This window comes from Ziziphus jujuba, chromosome 3 (genome assembly GCF_031755915.1).
Source record: "Ziziphus jujuba cultivar Dongzao chromosome 3, ASM3175591v1".
NCBI lineage: Eukaryota > Viridiplantae > Streptophyta > Magnoliopsida > Rosales > Rhamnaceae > Ziziphus > Ziziphus jujuba.
Genome location: NC_083381.1, coordinates 14,278,801 through 14,297,486, shown reverse-complemented (window position 1 = coordinate 14,297,486; position 18,686 = coordinate 14,278,801). Strand labels below are relative to the sequence as shown.

Sequence of the window (18,686 nt, the reverse complement as noted above, 5' to 3'; positions counted from 1 at the left end):
ATTACATGTGGTTTTATTTTGTTAATGATAAGAAAAAACAATTTAACATGTATTAATAATAATCACAATGCTATACATCTAATTAGCTATTTGTACTAAATTAGTTCAAAAGCTTGTATTTTGTTAATGATAATAGTTGTTAAATCTGGTTTCCACTAAAAGCCATCAATCATACCATTTGAGGAAGTCTTATAGCAGCTTATATCAACAATAAAAGTTAGGATATTTGAATAGTGGTTCAGCCAATTTGGCAACGCAATTAAGCAAGCACTTTAGCAAATAAAGGATGATGCAGATAAATTGAAATGAATTAGTTTTTACTCATTTCAGAATAAATTTTAAAAAAATAAAAATAAAAATAAAAATACCAACAAAATTAATTTTATGGTAGAGACAAAAAACCAACTACCTTAATTAATTTTGTAGTAAAGAATGTTGGTAATTTTTTACATTAAAAATATAAGCACAAAATTAACCCAAATAATCACTAAACTGCTGGATCAGTAACAGGGTTGTAAAAAATATCAGGGTTAGATCCTAACACAATGAAAGATATTTCCCATTTCCACCATAGTAACATTTGATTGGCCAACTGGTTCTGATTTTTAAGGCAAAGTTCATTGTGGTGACGCACCTTTTGATTCCTTGCTGCTGTCGTCAGCTACCACTTTTTTCAATATCAGGGAGGCCTCTCAATGCCTGTTTACCAAAACAACTACATTATTTGGCAATGATCATGGTGACGCAAATTAATATTTACAGAAGAATGTACTAATTATTCTGCCCCATTAACTTAGCCCCAAAAAAAAAAAACACAAACCTCATATAAATACCATGAAGTAAAAGCATCACTGGCAGCATACTCTTAACTGCTTTCTTGATAAAACATCGGCCTCCCAATTTCCAAGTCTAATTATATTGGGCTTCGGAAGCTGCAATTGAAGGGATTTAAGTAATTACTATTCTTCTGCAAACAAAACCTAAGGTATTACCATTTCAAAAGCAAGAGAAACACTTTTTCACTGCTAGACCCAGTAAAAACACATAAAAAGTATACACTTAGGAGTGTATACTTACACATGAATACATTAAAAAAACATCATGCCCAATTAATATTCCAAATTCCAAGAACATACTTTGTGTGAACCTCTAATTACAGCAAAAAGCTTAGGTTTAGAACCCATTTCCACCTTAAAGAACATTCGAGTAACCAGTAAGACCAAAGTGCCCAGTAACAAGATCTGCCACAAGGATGGTAAGAAAAAGAGACACGGTCTGGTTATGGAGAAAATTGTTAATGGGCATAATTACCATTGATCCGTTCTCAACTTTTATTAAGATCTAACCAAGCAGTAGTAAACAGCATGAAGAATATAAAATCACAGAGATATTGAATTCTCAGAGAAAAACTATATTATAACCTGATTGGATATAAGTGTCTCAGTCAGAGAACCAAGACCCCATCTTTGGGATTCACCAAGTTTTCGCTTGGCAAGATAGGAGAGATCCTTTACTGCCTTAACAGCTACATTATAATCTTTGTAAACCTTAACAGCATCATTGCCAATGCCAACTCCAACCTGAGAATGTATCAAGAGATATTGAAATACTATGAATAACATTTCCAAAACCAATACTAATACTGATAAATACATATGCCTCATGCACGTCTCGTGATAGAAGTACATACTTTCAAAAGGGTAGAATTCTCCAGAAGTAGAGATAGACTTTGAGGTATCCCAGAATGGATAATGTGCATAACATGACAATGACTAGTGTTCCCACATATTTGCAGAACCGCAGCCTTCCCAGGTGAAAAACCTGCAATTTCAGTTCCATTATATGGAAATTAAAGCCTAGTTGGTGCATATTTTTTCACAATATAATAAGCTGACCCAAAAATGTAATTAATGAAGAGGAAACTCATACTTAGCTGGCAAATATAACATCTGAATGAAATTTAGTTCGCTAGCCATCAACAGAGATATGAGAAACAATTTTGCATATGAAGATGCTTTTATAACGTCATTCAAGAGAAATTGTTATAAAGGCTGCATTAATTAGTTTAAGCTAATCACCTTAGTTTACAGTGAGCTGTAATCTGATAAATCTGCACAAGTGAGGATCACAGGTGAACTGGTCAGAGTCACACTATGAATTTGCAAGAGCACGAGATTGTTAGCATACTCGTTTGCTAAGTGAAATCATAAACTAGAGTACAAACTACAGTTTTCTTCCTTTTCTCTGCTCTCCCTCATTTTTTAAAGCTAGCTGGACAATCTATAAAAGTAGAAGCAACTCTAACAGGAGGCAAAAGTGGGAAAGATATGGTGAAAATTATAGGAAACCCGAATAGAGCAACCAGAGAATATGACCAAGACTAACTGCCAAACATTATTAACCTTCCTAAAGCATGCTGGAAAACCAAATTACCAAGCATTAATAGATGTCAAACGTACAAACACTACAGAAAATTCAAACTGTCCCTTCCATTTGTTTGTTTGAGATTAAATTTGCAATTTCATTTACACCACCTTGTACAAAATATTTCATGAGATTGAAACCATTCGCAACACATGCCACCATTACATAAAGCTTTGTCTTGTTTCTAATGGCTTACTTTCAAGTTTATTCATTTAAATCTATAAATCCAGTCTTACTATAAATCAACTCACTTCTTATGGAATTGAAACAATTCTTGACAATATGCATGCATAACCAAAAGAAATTTTCAAAAAGGACAATCCAACTAACCTTTTTTAAATGTAGGTCTCCATTCAATGTCAAATCTGACAGCAGCTTCACCCACATCTCTATTCTTTGCTCCAACAGTATTTAGGAGCTCCATTGCAGCTGCCTCCACTTCAACGGCAGTCCTGCTATATGTAATTTGACCTCCAAACTTCATCACAGGGTATCTCATCCTTAAATTGGCTGCTTTAGGAAAAACAAATTAAAATTTTTCATTACTGATCTTTTCCAAATATATAAGAAAAATACAAGGAAACATGGAAATGATATCCGACTTATCAAGTAGATAGGCAAAGGGCAAAGGGTGTGCAAATAACTGAAACTCATAAAATCTGCGGCATAAGTGTGAGTTTTATCTTCAATAATTCTCATCATTCTCCCCACTACACGACGAGACAAACCATGCCAAATACAAACTTTACTATCCTAAAATTTGTTTGAAATGCTATAAACAACACCTAAGCCTAATGGTATTTAAAATTACGCCGCCAGAAAGACAACAGAGAAATATCCAATAACTGATAATTTCCTTAAAATATAGGACACCCTTTGGTCATCGACCATGAATTTCATTTATGCCTAACAAGATTTTCTAAGCAAATAGTTCGCTTTGATGATTTAGATGATACAAGGATGAGTACTTTTTCTTCATCAGCTATAAAAATAAATAAATAAATAAACGAGTACTCTACGGTTCCACTAAATGGGAAAAAACTTCAAGATTTCCGAAATACAAAAAGAGTAATTCTTTGCCCAAACAATCAAAAATCCCCATGTTAGCTTCAAAAATTAAAGCTGAAACTCAAAATTTATACTCGTCAAAAATAAAATTCAAGAAACCTCACCAAAAAAAAAAAAAAAATCAAAATCAAAATAACGCATCCCCAGTAAAATACCCAATAGTTCAAATGAGGGGGAAAAAAAAAAGAAAAATGAAACATTGAAACTGAACCCATTTTCCCAGCCGTTGTTTTCTCGGTAACCAATCAGTCAAATCGAAAGAAAAATACAAAAATTGGAAGGAAAACCCACCTTGGCAAGGTGAAAGAGAGAATGGAACTGGGCATCTTCGGCGGCGTCCACCACCACCACCACCACCACCACCACCATCGGTTGGGGGATCTGCGCCGCCGGAATTATGGTCGTCGTTGTCGTCGTAGTTGTGAGAAGAGGAGGGTTGTGGCCTTTTCGAGGCGGATTGAAGAGCAGCTTCAATGGCTTGGAGGTCTTCGTCGGTGAACGGTTCGTCGTCCCAGTCGGATATAAAAGAGAAGGTGGTGACGGAGTTTGTATGGTTTCGGTGGTGGTGTTGGTTGTCCATTCCTTCCGTCTCTGTCTCTGGGTATTTCTCGGGAATGAAAGTAAATTCGAATGGGAGGGAACCCCCCCCACTTTTGAATTTTCGAAGCAAGTTAATGCGCACGAGGTTTTCAAGGCGGGTGTACGGCAAGAACCTGTTTGTTTAACCGGACTGTCCAGGTCAGGACTGGACACAGTCCCAGTGAAACGTTTGGAAACCAAAAACAGAGACAGGGACAAGTTGTCCCAAATAAAAAAAACAAACCGGTTAATTTGGGATACAGTCTCACTTAGAAACCCTATACCGAAAGTTCTTCTTCACAATCCTGCTCTTCTTCTTGTCTGACGCAAGGGTTTGACGAAAACTGCATCCTGTGAGATTTCCTTCTTCTTCTCTTCTTCTTTTTCTTCTTCAATTTTTTTGCTGTTTTAAAATTGCTAAATCTGTTTGTTGGCAGCCACACCAATCATCAAAGACAGGTCAGCTTCTCTCTTTCTCTAACTCTGTTGTTTTAGCTTTCTCTGCCTTTCTCTGCTGTTAATATTGATTCTCATATATATATTTTTTTTCCATATTTTCATCTTGGCTATGTCTTGATCAGCATCATTTCATCACTTTTGCTGTTTTTCTTTTTATTTGTGTATATGGAATTGAAACCCAAAAAAAAAAAAAAAAAAAAAAAAAAAAAAAAAAAGAAAGGAAAAAAACCCAGAGAGCAGAGAGAGACATAGAGAGCTACAATTCCTGTTTTCATACGACCTGTGAAAGGTTTTCTTGGCTTTATTTTTTTTTTATTTATTTATTTTTTTTTTGGGGGGGTATCCATGAGCACATAGAAAATCTCATTAGATAGAAACTGTACACATATTATATTTTCTTTCTGGGTCACTCTCAAATTCCTTTACTCATTTGTTCAACTAGATGGTGCGTCCCCTTTATTCATTTTCTGTGGTGTAAGCCTTTCGTTTTTGGAAAATGACACATAACTAATAAAAAAAAGCAACAAATTACATGTGTAAGCAATCAAAGACCCTTCCAAAGCCTTGGTTTTTGGATCTGCCTAATTTGGTTGTACATTGATACTTAATAGTAGATTGATCATTTGAAAAACCTCAACTTCCCTCTGTTAGAGTAAAAAGGCTGTTTGATAGGGCGTTCATTGTTACAAGCTTGCTTTGATGTTTAAGCAATGTTGATGATGCTATGGTTTGGGATATAAAAAATATTATGGGAGATACTTAATAGTAGATTGATCATTTGAAAAGCCCAACTTCCCTCCATTGCAGTAAAAAGTTGTTAGATGAGTCATTCATTGTTTCAAGCTTGGTTTGATTTTTAAGCAATGTTGATGTTGCTATGTTTTGGGATATGGAAAATAATGTGGGAGTAACTTCAATAGTGAGCTGTCCTCGAGAAGAAAATAAAAAACACCGGAAATTTGCATTACTTTCATTAACTTTATAAACTTAGATGTTTGTGGGTTTTAGGACTCTTGGCCTAGCTGAAAAGAATATGCTTAATTAGAGAGAGAAAAGTAACTAAATATTTCAAGTAAGTTGATGTACTAAATATTATGAGCAAACAGATGCACTGCATGCAGAGTAAGTAGATGCATTAAATGGTAATATGACTAAATGGGTCTATAGTCTAAGGCTGTCAAGTCCTTTGGATGTACTGTAGCATGTCAAAGGCTGTCAAGCCACTCTGGTTGAAGCTATCTGCCCCTGCTTTAACCCTTGGTATTGAGAATAAGTACTTTACAGTCTGCATGCAATAGTAATAACATTCGTTAAAACCATCTAAAGTAGATGTACATGTTAATATTTAGATACTAATTAAATTAATGTTACAAAAGAAATGAGATTTGTCCAACGTCTGAAAGATTTGTGATACGTTGTGCCTAATTTATTTTACTACTTAAAGGAATATAAGGAATTTCTTATCTCAATTTACTTTAGTATCACTGCTAAATGCAAGATGGTATTCCACAGTCAAACGCTTTCAAGTGGAGAAACTCGTTATTCTTGTAACCTATTGATTTGACCAACAATTTCAAAGCTTCCAAATGATTAATATATTGAATAGCCTAGTGTAAGATTGAACCAGCATTAATTATGTAATATTTCACATTCTATAAATAGCATTAATTATGTGAACTCATTTCGTGCAATAATACGGTGTTTGCTTTATACTTTCCAGCTCTTTGAGTTTTTTTTTTTTTTTTTTTGGTTAATAGCTCTGGGTGATTTCTATCAATCCCATTTGGTATCTTTACAATTTGTTTTTCATTGTACTTCAATAAAACCCAAATCCAATGTAGTGCTGTTGTACCATCCATTAATAGGAAATCTGATTTTATATCTTCCCATGAATGTTTGCATTTCTTCGATCCCATATAGCCTGCTAAGAAAAGCAAATCCTTCCATTTGGAATGTTAGTTGAGTATCTTAAAGCCCATTGCATGAGGTCCATAGAAGAACTGAAATTTATTCCTTTATCATAAAATCCATTTCTCTCTATCCTCATTTTGTATTGTTTTCATTTTATATGCAATTATTTTTATTTTCAATATATATATATATATATATATATTTATAAAACCAGAGAGAGCATAATTTTGTGTTTTCCATGTTTGCTTGCCTACTTTAAAACTGATTCTTCCTTCATCAAACGTGTTCCTGATATATATATATATATATATTTTTGGTTAATGCTTATGTCCCCACATCTTAAACATATAGGAAAGTATTGTTTATTAGCAGTTGACTGCTCATCTAAGTTGCCTGTTTTTGGTTGGTGGTATATTTTTGATTAAATGTGTAACAAGTGGAAGAAATTTACTCTTCTATTTTTCTTTTTTCTTTTTTTTTTCCAATGTAGTAGATATGGATAGAAAGACGGTCGCTGCGTTTTTGTTATTTGTCAATGATTTGAAATTAGAATCTTCTTGTATGTTTTTATGATGGTTTTACTTATATGCATGTATGTATCATGGCGAATTATAAACGATATGGGTGTTAGAAATCAAATAACTAGACTTGCTAACATATTTGGGAAGAATCATGGAACAGGACGTGGAACACAATTCCAGTTGTAGTTAATAATATCATTATGGAGGGTACAAATGAACACTTTAATGATGCATCTTCTTCAACGTCTGAGAATCAAATTATACGTGGGGGACTGTCTCCACAATTCCAATCAAGAAGTAAGAGAAAATCCAAATTAAAAGACAATGACCTTGCAAGAGGGCTTGAGAAGGTAGCATCTCAATTGTTTAATAAATTGTTAAAGAGGTTTGAAGAGTCTGCTGCCAATTATCCAAAATATTTAGCTGTGGAGCTTAACAGATTAGGATTTTCTAGTATTGATAATCTCAAAATTTCGAAAGCAATGAGATCAGATCCATCAAATGTAGAGGTCTTCAAGATTATTAAAACGGATGCAAAGAAGATTGAATTTGCTACTGGGTTTTTAGATAACTAAATTAGTATTGTTATAGATTATATGTTTATGTCTATGTTTGAGAGGATGATATTTATAAACACCTGGATTTAAAACTTATGGACATATATTATATTTTAGTGGATATTGGTTTATTATTATGCATTTGAAGGCATATTTATGATTATACGTATTTTAGTATATTAGCATGCGCTTGAATGATTTGGGTATTTTTTTTAATTTAATTATATTATAATTTATCATTATATACATGAATATTAAATGATAAAAAAAGAGTTTATGTTTTATTTAAAAATAGATAATTATGGATATGTAAGGATTTAAAGATAATATATATTAAACATATTATAATATTGAAGATGATGAAGAGCCTAATGAGGCAAATCCAATGCCGAATACCATCACAAATACATGTATTCACTTAAACAAGAAGTGGAGTAATGGTTTTATTAAGTTGTTTATTTGAATTATTATTAATGAATGTATTTATTTATTGATTGTATAAGAATATATCTTATCCTTACAAAAGCCAGCATATATTATGTATGCATTACTAATTAAAACTAAACGTGCATGTAGATATATATATGCATGAAGTGGATATAAATATTTCTATGTTAGCAATAAGTTCTTAATTAAATATAATGTTAATTTTTTTTTTATTTTTATTTTTTGTTAATTGTTATTTGTAACATACCATGTTATAATTTTATTTTGGTTTTTAAAACAATATATTAACATCATTCATGGTTGTAAAAAAATAAAATAAAATTTTGTCTATAAATATAAATACATAATATTTACAATTTTAGTTATATACGATGTTAAGTTACTTTTAGTTTTAATTGATTGTTATTTATGAATTATCACGTCATAGTTTAATTTTAATTTATTTTTAAAACAATATATTTATATAATTTATAGGTGTAAATAAATATTAAAATTTGTATGGAAATATAAATATAAATTTACAATTTAAATTAAATATAAATATATGATTTAATTTTTTTTAAATAATTATTTTAAATAATTATAAAATAGTCTATTTCAATCCGATTCTTCATTAAATATGAGATAATTAGTCTATTTTTAAGTCTAAATATGTACCAAACACAAAATTACACTTATCTTGCATATCAAATGTGTCCCAAGCATTAATTAAATTTGACATGAATAAAAAAATGGTAATAAATAAATAATTCAGAAAAACAAAAATTAAAAATAAAAAATAAAATTTTGGTAATGAATCAATTGGAGGAAAAATTTCTCAGGTTTGACAAAATATTATTAATCTCTTAAAAAGCATGATCAAATGGACTATTTAAAATAAAGAATATCTATCTAAAAAATTTTTTTTTATAATAAAAAATATATTTTAAATATAAAATGTGAAATTTTTAAAATGTTGTTCAGCAATATTTTCTTTATTATGTTTTTTATTTATTTTTTCCTTAAATATTTATTACTATGTTTATTTCCCTCTTTTGCACCTATTTTCTCTCAATTATTGACAACTAAAAGGTGTTATTGAAGCAATAGAATTCAATAATTAAAATATGTTAACGGCTTAGGAATTTGTTCTTCATTATATATTATATATAATATTCAATGTGGTAAATATATTTGGCTCTTTTCAGAGCCAAACTTATTTTAAAAAAACCAAAATAAACCGTCATTTTTTTTTTTTGGGGGCAATTTGGCAAATCTATTTGTCTTTGATATATTTAAAAAAAAAAAGTACTTTTTTGCTAATAATTTTCAAAATTGATAGAATTGTATATTTTATGCAAGATAATATTTATCATAATTTGTGAGTTACAATAGCAAAAAATAAAAGTATTCATTTAATATTTATTTATTTCAATCCACATGATAGCAAACACAGACTTTCTAGTTTCTACCATTAAAAAATGGGTCAAAAAAGATGCAATTTCTTAACCAACGTTAACATGCTAAAAAACAATAATGCCCAATTTTTTTAGGAAAAAAATAAAACGAAAGAAATCGGTAGATAAAATTTATGACTCTCAAATTATTATCTTCTAATAATACTTGTTATGTGTCACTTAAAAAAAATTCCTCATTTATAATAATAATATACTAATTATAAAAATTAGCCATTGAATAGTAAATTCAGAATTTATATATATATTTATCATTATCTATCTACTATTGTTTTGTTTATTGATAACTATTATTTTGATCTACACAAATAACCAGAAAGGGTAAGTTGTAATTGATGTTTTGGTTTTTCTACTATAAAATTGTTATCTAATTTTTTGTTCTTTTTAATAGTTATTAAAATACATGTGATTATACTTACCATTTAATGCTAAGTATGAATTTTGTAAAAAATTATTTATTAAAATATTCTTCATGCTATGTACTACTGTTTGGTTAGATCTTAATAATAGTAGAGTAACGGATAGATGGTAATTATGTTCATAAAACAATTTTTTTCCATAACCAGACCTATCTACGAGCTGCAACTTTGAGAGTTGGAATTGCAACAAACTTCTGTGAATGCTTTCTCCTTTTTCTTACCACTTTTATGGCAGATCTTTTTGTTGGGCACTTTGGTTTAACTAGTTACTCAAATGTTATTTTAAGGTGTAAGTGGGTTTTTTTTTTTGGTACAATTATGTGCTCTCATTTTACCACTGTATCATATACCAATTATTGAATCAATAATTCTTAAGAAACTTAATTTGATTTAATAAAACCGGTTTAGTTGGACTCTTTGTGAGACTCCACAAAAATAAAAATAAAAATAATAATAATTATAGTAGTAACAATAAAGCCATAAAAATTTTTTTTTTAAAAACAGCAAGTTTATGTATGCATTTCATGCATATTAGCTGGAAAAAAATAACGCCTCTTCTCCTAAGCAAGAAAAATGAAAAATAATGCACTTTCGGAAAACCTTAAACTAAGCAAGAAAAATTAAAAAACAAATTTCCATTTGTGTGGTCATATTATCTATGGAAGATCCACGCAGATATACTCTGTTAAAAAACTAAACATTTCCATGGTCTTCATTATTTTCGCTTTCCATACTTTTCTAAAATAACCTCCATTATATAAAACAAGATGAGAGAGAAAGAAATGATGTATAAATGAGACCATATAGCCCCACCCACATGCAGAGACTTACCATATTCATCTTTCCATCACAATCAAAAGAAAAAATGATTCAGACCATCAAATTAAAAGTTTAAATGGGGGCTACCCCTACCATACACAACATTGTTTTCAATATGCTTAAGAACCAATGCGAGACAACCCAAAAGCTATGTTTATAACCCACTGAGAAAAAAAATGTTGAGAACAATTTCAGAGATATTTTGTTAGTGAAGATTTGGATATATGCGGACGAGAAATTTCAATAAAGCTGGTGTGTGCTAATTGAGATTGGCCAACCTCAAAGACATATAATTAGTGCTTTGCACCTTCCATAAGTGTGCTACAAATTATCATAAATTTTGTTTGAGACTTTAATACCATTAAGCCATCTATTTTCAGAAGTGTAGAATAAGGAAAAAGTTTGAGAATTTTTAGGCCACAATAAAATAAAGTTAAAAGTTTCATTCTACATCTTTTGGGCTGGAATCCATGCAAAGCATTCATCATGTATTCACTAATTCACTAGTAATTTAAACCAATGGACACCATAGAAGGGTTTTGACCCTCTTTCATCTATCTGCTTTTCTCCTGTCAACAATTGTTAAATCAACATCCTTAGGATGTTTCAATCCCATAGTGTCTGTAGACCCACATTTTCCATAGTTCATACAGGTCATCATGTTTAAACTTTAAATTTAGAGACTACTAAAATTTAGTTTATTCAAATGAAAATTAGTCTATAAATAAATCCTAAACTTGATATTTTACTCACAATCAGCATAGGAAACAGTTAATGACTGTCTATCAGTCCTGTTCAGTCAACATGATAGCTGATTATACCTAAACTTCTGTGTTACAGTATACAAGATGCAATTAGCCTGAATTGTTAAAAAAAGAAAGAAGAAAAAAATGTTGATGAAAGAAAATTAAACTAGGTCACTTGTGTGTAAGTTAGTATTTTTAACCTGATTATTAGAGCACTAAACAGTTAAGAGATTCTGATATGCATATAATTGATCTAGATGAGAAGGATAATAGGGATTGAAACGAGAATTTGATTTTATATAAAATTCTGCTTGAAATGGACGATGTCTATGTACATTAGATAAATTTTAGGACCAATATAATCATAAAACTTTATGGCATGAAAATATCAAAATAAAAAACCATTACATGTGGTTTTATTTTTTTTACCATTAGATGTGGTTTTATTTTGTTAATTATAAGAAAAAACAAAACATGTATTAATAATAATCACAATGCTATATATCTAATAATCTATTTGTACTAAATTAGCATAAATGCTTGTATTTTGTTAATTATAATAATTGTTAAATCTGGTTTCTACTAAAAGACATCAATCATACCATTTGAGGAAGTTTTATAGCAGCTTGTATCAACAATAAAAGAAGTTAGGATATTTTAGTACTGGATCAGCCAATTTGGCAATGTAATTAAGCAAGCATTTTAGCAAATAAGGGATGCTGCAGATAAAGTGAAATGACTTGGTTTTTACTCATTTCAGAATGCATTTAAAAAAATAACGGGAAAATGAAAACACCAACAACCTTAATTAATTTTCTGGTAGATAGATAAAAACACCAACAACCTTAATTACTTTCTAGTAGAGAGTGTTGGTAATTTTTAACATTAAAAATATAAGCACAAGATTAACCCAAACAATCACTAAACTGCTGCATAAGTAGCAGGATTGTAAAAAATATCAGGGTCAGATCCTAACACAATGGAACGATTTCCCATTTCCATCATACTAACATTTGATTGGCCAACCGGGCAAAGTTCATTGCGGTGACGCACCTTTTGATTCCTTGCCGCTGTCTTCAGCTACAATTTTTTCAATGTCAGGGAGGCCTCTCAATACCTGTTTACCAAAACAACTACATTATTTGGCAAATATCATGGTGACACAAATTATTAATCTTTACAAAAGAATGTACTAATTATTCTGCCCCATTAATTTAGCCTAAAAAATAAATAAATAAATACATAAAATACCTCATATAGATACCATGAAGTAAAAGCATCAGTGACAGCATACTCTAAGCTGCCTTTTTGATAAAACATCGGCCTCCCAATTTCCAACTTTAATTATATTGGGCTTTGGAAGCTGCAATTGAAGGGATTTAAATAATTATTATTCTTCTGCAAACAAAACCTAAGGTATTACCATTTCAAAAGCTAGAGAAACACTTTTTCACTGCTAGACCCAGTGAAAACACTTAAAAGTATACACTCAGGAGTGTATACTTAGACATAAGACTACATTTAAAACCATTATGCCCAAATAATATTCCAAATTCTAAGAACATACTTTGTCGTGAACCTCCAATTACAGCGAAAGCTTAGGTATGTTTGTTCTCACTAAAACGTAAAAGCTATCATGAAGGTTCAAAGGCACCAGTCCAAACCAAAAAACAACTGGGTTCAAGTTAAAAGATGCAGACAAGTTTTTGCCTGTAAAGCAAGTTAGTACATGTTTTTGCCTCTCAACATTGAAGCAAGTAACAGTTCATTACCCATTTCCACCTTAAAGAATATTTGAGTAACTAGTTAGACCAAAGTGCCCAGTAACAAGACCTGCTACAAGGATGGTAAGGAAAAGAGACAGCATTCACACAAGTTTCCAACTGGTAGCTGGGTCTGGTTACAGAGAAAATTGTTAATGGGCATAATAATTACCATTTATCCGTTCTCAACTTTTCTTAAGATCTAACCAAGCAGTTGTAAATAGCATGAAGAATATAAAATCACAGAGATATTGAATTCTCAGAGAAAAAGCATATGATAACCTATTTGGAAATAAGTGTCTCAGTCAGAAAACCAAGACCCCATCTTTGGGATTCACCAAGTTTTCGCTTGGCAATATAGGAGAGATCCTTGACTGCCTTAACAGATACATTATAATCTTTGTAAACCTTAACAGCATCATTGCCAACGCCAACTCCAACCTGAGACAAGAGATATTGAAATACTATGAATAACATTTCGGAGACAAATCGAAAGAAAAATACAAAAATTGGAAGGAAAACCCACCTTGGCAAGGCGGAAGCGAGAATGGAACTGAACTTCAATGGCTTGGAGGTCTTCGTCGTTGAACAGTTCGTAGTCCCAGTCGAATATAAAAGAGAAGGTGGTGACGGAGTTTGTATGGTTGCGGTGGTGGTGTTCGTGTTCTCGGAATGGGTGGTGGTGGTTGTCCATTTAGGCCATTCCTTCCGTCTCTGCCTCTGGGTATTTCTCGGGAATGGAAGAAAATTCGAATTGGAGGGAAACCCTCACTTTTGAATTTTCGAAGCAAGTTAATGCGCGCAAGGCTTTAAAGTCGGGTGTACGGCAAGGACCTGTTTGTTTCACGGGACTGGCCGGGGCTGGCCAGGACTGGACACAGTCCCAGTGAAACGTTTGGACACCAAAAACAGAAAAAGGGACAAGCTGTCCCAAATTAAAAAACAAACCGGTTAATTTGGGAGACAATTGTGCTGCTGGTTTCCATGGGTCGTGACCTGACAATCTCACTTTGAAACCCTATATTGAAAGTTCTTCTTCTCAATCCTGCTCTTCTTCTTGTCTGAGACACGAGTTTGACAAAAACTGCCTCCTGTGAGATTTCCTTCTTCTTCTTCTTCTTATTCTTATTTTTCTTCTCTTCTTCTTTTCCTTCTTCAATTTTTTCGCTGTTTTAAAATTGCTAAATCTGTTTGTTGTCAGCCACACCAATCATCAAAGACAGAGGTGAGTTTCTCTTGTTTTAGCTTTCTCTGCCTTTCTCTGCTGTTAATATTGATTCTCATATATTTTTCCATATTTTCATCTTTGCTATGTCTTGATCAGCATCATTTCATCTCTTTTGCTGTTTTTCTTTTTACTTGTTTATATGGAATCTGGAAAAAAAAAAAAAAAAAAAAAAAAAGAAAGAAAGAAAGAAAAAAACCCACAGAGCAAAGAGAGACAGAGAGCTACATTTCCTGATTTCATACGACCTGTGAAAAGGTTTTCTTGTGTTGGGGGGGAGGTGGGTGTCCATAAGCACGTAAAATATCTCGTTAGATAGAAACTATATACATATTATATTTTCTTTTTGGGTCACTCTCAAATTCCTTTCCTCACTTGCTCAACTTGATGGTGCATTTCCTTATTCCTTTTCTGCAGTTAAACTTAGTTTTGGGAAAATGACACATAACTAATAAAAAAAGCAACAAATTACATGTGTAGCAATTAAGGACCCCTCCAAAGCCTTGGTTCTTGGATCTGCCTAATTTGGTTGTATATTGATACTTAATAGTAGATTGATCATTTGAAAAACTCAACTTCCCTCTGTTAGAGTAAAAAAGCTGTTTGATAGGGCGTTCATTGTTACAAGCTAGGTTTGATGTTTAAGCAATGTTGATGATGCTATGGTTTGGGTTATGGAAAATAATATGGGATATACTTAATAGTAGATTGATCATTTGAAAAATCCAACTTCCCTCCATTGCAGTAAAGAGTTGTTACATGAGTCATTCAATGTTACAAGCTTGGTTTGACTTTTAAGCAACGTTGGTGTTGCTATGTTTCGGGACATGGAAAATAATATGGGAGTAACTTCAATAGCTGAGTTTTCCTCGAGAAGAAAATAAAAACCACTGGAAACTTGCATTACTTTCATTAACTTTATAAACTTAGATTTTTGTGGGTTTTAGGAATCTTGGCCTAGCTGAAGAGAATATGCTTAATTAGAGAAAGAAAAGTAATTAAATATTTGAAGTAAATAGATGCAAGTAATAAATATTTGAAGTAAGTAGATGCACCAAGTATTATGAGCAAATAGATGCACTGCATTAAATGGTAAAATCTCTAAATGGGTTTATGGTCTAAGGCTGTCAAGTCCTTTAGGATGTGTTGTAGCATGTCAAAGGTTGTCAAGCCACTCTGGTTCATTGTATCTGCCCCCACTTTAACCCCTGGCACTGAGAGTTCGTATTTTACAGTCCGCATGCAATAGTAATAACATTTATTAAAACCATCTAAAAAGTAGATGTACATGTTAATATTTAGATACTAATTAAATTGATGTTACAAAAGAAATGAGATTTGCCCAACATCTGAAAGATTTGTGATGCATAACAAAATTCTTACTCTATATACATAGTGCCGAATTTATTTTATTACTTAAAGGAACATAAGGAATTTCTTACCTCAATTTACTCTAGCATCACTGCTAAATGCAAAATGGTATTGCCACAGTCAAATGCTTTCAAGTTGAGGAATTCGTTATTCTCATAACCTCTTGATTTGACCAAAAATTTCAAAACTTCCAAATGATTAATATATTGAACAACCTAGTGTAAGATTGAACAAGCATTAATTATGTAAGCAGCATTAATTATGTAATATTTCTCGCTCTGTAAGTGACATTGATTATGTGGACTCACTTCGTGCGATGATAAGGTATTTGCTAAATTTTATACTTTCCAGCTCTTTGAGCTTTTTTTTTTAGTGAATAGCTCTGCGTGATTTCCATCTATCCCTTTTTGGTATCTTTACAATTTGTTTTTCATTGTAGCTTCAATAAAATCCAATGTAGTGTTGTTGTACCATCCAATAATAGTAAATCTGGTTTTATGTCTTTCCATGAATGTTTGCATTTCTTTGGTTCCATATAGCCTGCTAAGCAAAGCAAATCCATCCATTTGGAATGTTAGTGGAGTATCTTATAGCCCATTGCATGAGGTCCACAGAAGAACTGAAATTCATTCCTTTATCATAAAATCATTTCCCTCCATCTACATTTTGTATTATTTTCATTTTATATGCAATTATTTTCATTTTCAATATATACATATATATATAAAACCAGATAGAGCATAATTTTATGTACTTTCCATGATTGCTTGCTTTCTTTAAAATTGATTCTTCCTTCCTCAAACATGTTCCTGATTTTTTTTTTTTTAATACTTATAAGGGAAGTATTGTTTATTAGCCGTTGACTGCTCATCTAAGATGCTTGATTTTGGCTGATAGTATATTTTTGATCAAATGACTACACAAGTTGAAGAGATTTACTCTTTTTTTTTTCTTTTTTTTTTCTTTTTTTTTTTTTTGTAGGTATGGATCGAAGGAAGGTTGCTACGTTCTTCTTGCTTGCCAATGATTTAGAATTAGAATCTTTTTGTATGTGTTTTATGATGGTTTTGCTTATGTATATGTATGTATCATGGCGAATTAGAAATGAAGACTTTAATGAACCGTTTACACAATCCCAATCAAGAAGAAAGAGGAAGTCCAGACTAGAAGATAACGATCTTGCAAGAGCGTTTGGTGAGATAACGTCTCGATTATTTAATAAATTGTTTGAGAAGTTTGAAAAATCTGAGATTAATTATCCAAAATACTTAGCTGTGGAGCTTGAAAGATTAGGATTTTCTGTTACTGACAACCTCAAAATTTCGAAGGCGATGAGATTGGATCCATCAAACGTAGAGGTCTTTAAGATTATTAAAACGGATGTGGAGAAGATTGAATTTGCTACTGAATTTTTAGATAACTAAAGTAGTACTGTTATAGATTATATATTTATGTTTATGTTGGAGGAGATGACATTTAGAAGCAAAAACTTATGGACATGTTATATTTTAATGTATATTGGTTTATTATTATGCATTTAAAGACAAATTTATGATTATAAGTTATTTTTTTAATATATTATCATGCGCTTGAATGATTTAGATATTATGTTTTTTTGTTTAATTATATTATTATGTTATATTATTATTTATTATTATATGCAAAAATATTAAATGGTAAAGAAAAGAGTTTATGTTGTATTTAAAGGTAGACAATCAGGGATATATAATTCTTGGCTAGAATGTTATCAACAAGTGCAAGAATTTAAAGATAAATCCAATATAAAATACCACCACAAATACATTGTGCTCACTTGAACAACAAATGAAGTAATAGTTTTATATTAAGTTGTTTATTTGGATTATTATCGATAAGTATATTTACTTATTAGTTATATTAGTAGATTATCCTTACAAAATTTAACATATATTATGTATGCAGTACTATTTAAAACTAAATATACATGTGAAAAAATATATATATATATATATATATATGTATAAAGTGGAGATGTATATTCCTATATTATCAACAAGCTTTTAATTAAATATAATGTTAAGTTTTTTTTTTTTTTGGATTTTTTGTTGATTGTGATTGTAACTTACAATATTATGATTTTATTTTAATTGGTTTTAAAAACAATATATTAATATAATTTATGGATGTAAAAAAAAAAATTAAAATTTGTCTATAAATATAAATATAGAATATTTACAATTTTAATTATATATAATGCTAAGTTATTTTTATTTTTAGTTAATTGTTATTTATGAATTACCATCTTATAATTTAAGCTGATACAAGACAGTCCCTTCCCTTCCATCCAACTAAACTACACAGGACTCCTCCTAAAGACACCCTGCCATCCAACTTAACTACAAAGGACTCCTCCTAAAAAAGGCGTAAGGGGCCACCCACCCTTTCCCTGTCTGAGAACAATTTCAGAGATCTATACAAAAGAAAAATATCATTGCTGCACTTATCTTATAGAATGAGTACAACATTTTTTTTTTTTTTTTAAATTGTGCAATATGTTGTACAACATAGAAAAATATTTTACAAAAATTGTACGACCTGAAATATGTTACCTGATACATAAAAATGTTGTACACTTCTATAAGGTACAAGGTAAACCTGCAAGCATAACATAGCAAAACTATTTACATGATATCATGTTTTGACAACGATTTGACATACAGTAATTCATGGAGAAACATACTATTTTTATATGTTTATATCAGACGGGATCATGAAGAATTACAAGCTTAATTTTGTGCAAATAAAGTAATGAAAACTAATCGATTTTGATCTAGTGAGCAATGTTGCTAGACCTTGTACTGAGCAACATGGAAATTTTCTGCACTCCTTTTTCACCCATTTAACATTGCACCATATCAGTTCCACTAACTGTAGGATTAGCAAT

At 31.1% G+C, this 18,686-nt stretch overlaps 1 protein-coding gene, 2 long non-coding RNA genes and 1 pseudogene across 6 annotated transcripts; 2 read left to right on the top strand and 2 right to left on the bottom strand.

Annotated features, from left to right (window-relative positions):
- Positions 1-380: 380 nt before the first annotated feature.
- On the bottom strand, positions 381-4,072 carry LOC107422364 (3'-5' exonuclease-like). Of its 4 annotated transcripts, none has more exons than XM_060815520.1 (7): positions 3,784-4,072; positions 2,755-2,934; positions 1,691-1,821; positions 1,422-1,580; positions 1,137-1,241; positions 821-932; positions 381-699 (listed from the first exon to the last, which is right to left on the bottom strand). In XM_060815520.1, exons 1-6 carry the CDS (start codon positions 4,070-4,072, stop codon positions 849-851), a joined length of 948 nt encoding a protein of 315 aa, XP_060671503.1. In that variant the 3' UTR covers positions 381-699; positions 821-848. The 4 variants fall into 4 exon arrangements, with proteins under 4 accessions (XP_060671503.1, XP_060671504.1, XP_060671505.1 ...); XM_060815521.1 differs by having other exon boundaries at positions 834-932; XM_060815522.1 differs by lacking the exon at positions 1,137-1,241.
- A 233-nt stretch (positions 4,073-4,305) lies between these two features.
- Positions 4,306-7,640, top strand: LOC107422366 (uncharacterized). Its single transcript, XR_003056584.3, has 3 exons — positions 4,306-4,424; positions 4,509-4,530; positions 7,123-7,640. It is a non-coding gene; the product is annotated as an uncharacterized LOC107422366 (long non-coding RNA).
- A 4,536-nt stretch (positions 7,641-12,176) lies between these two features.
- LOC125423342 (3'-5' exonuclease-like) lies at positions 12,177-13,861 on the bottom strand (annotated as a pseudogene).
- Positions 13,719-17,324, top strand: LOC107422368 (uncharacterized). The gene is made up of 3 exons (XR_001581873.4): positions 13,719-14,260; positions 14,369-14,392; positions 16,745-17,324. It is a non-coding gene; the product is annotated as an uncharacterized LOC107422368 (long non-coding RNA).
- The last annotated feature ends 1,362 nt before the right edge of the window (positions 17,325-18,686 follow it).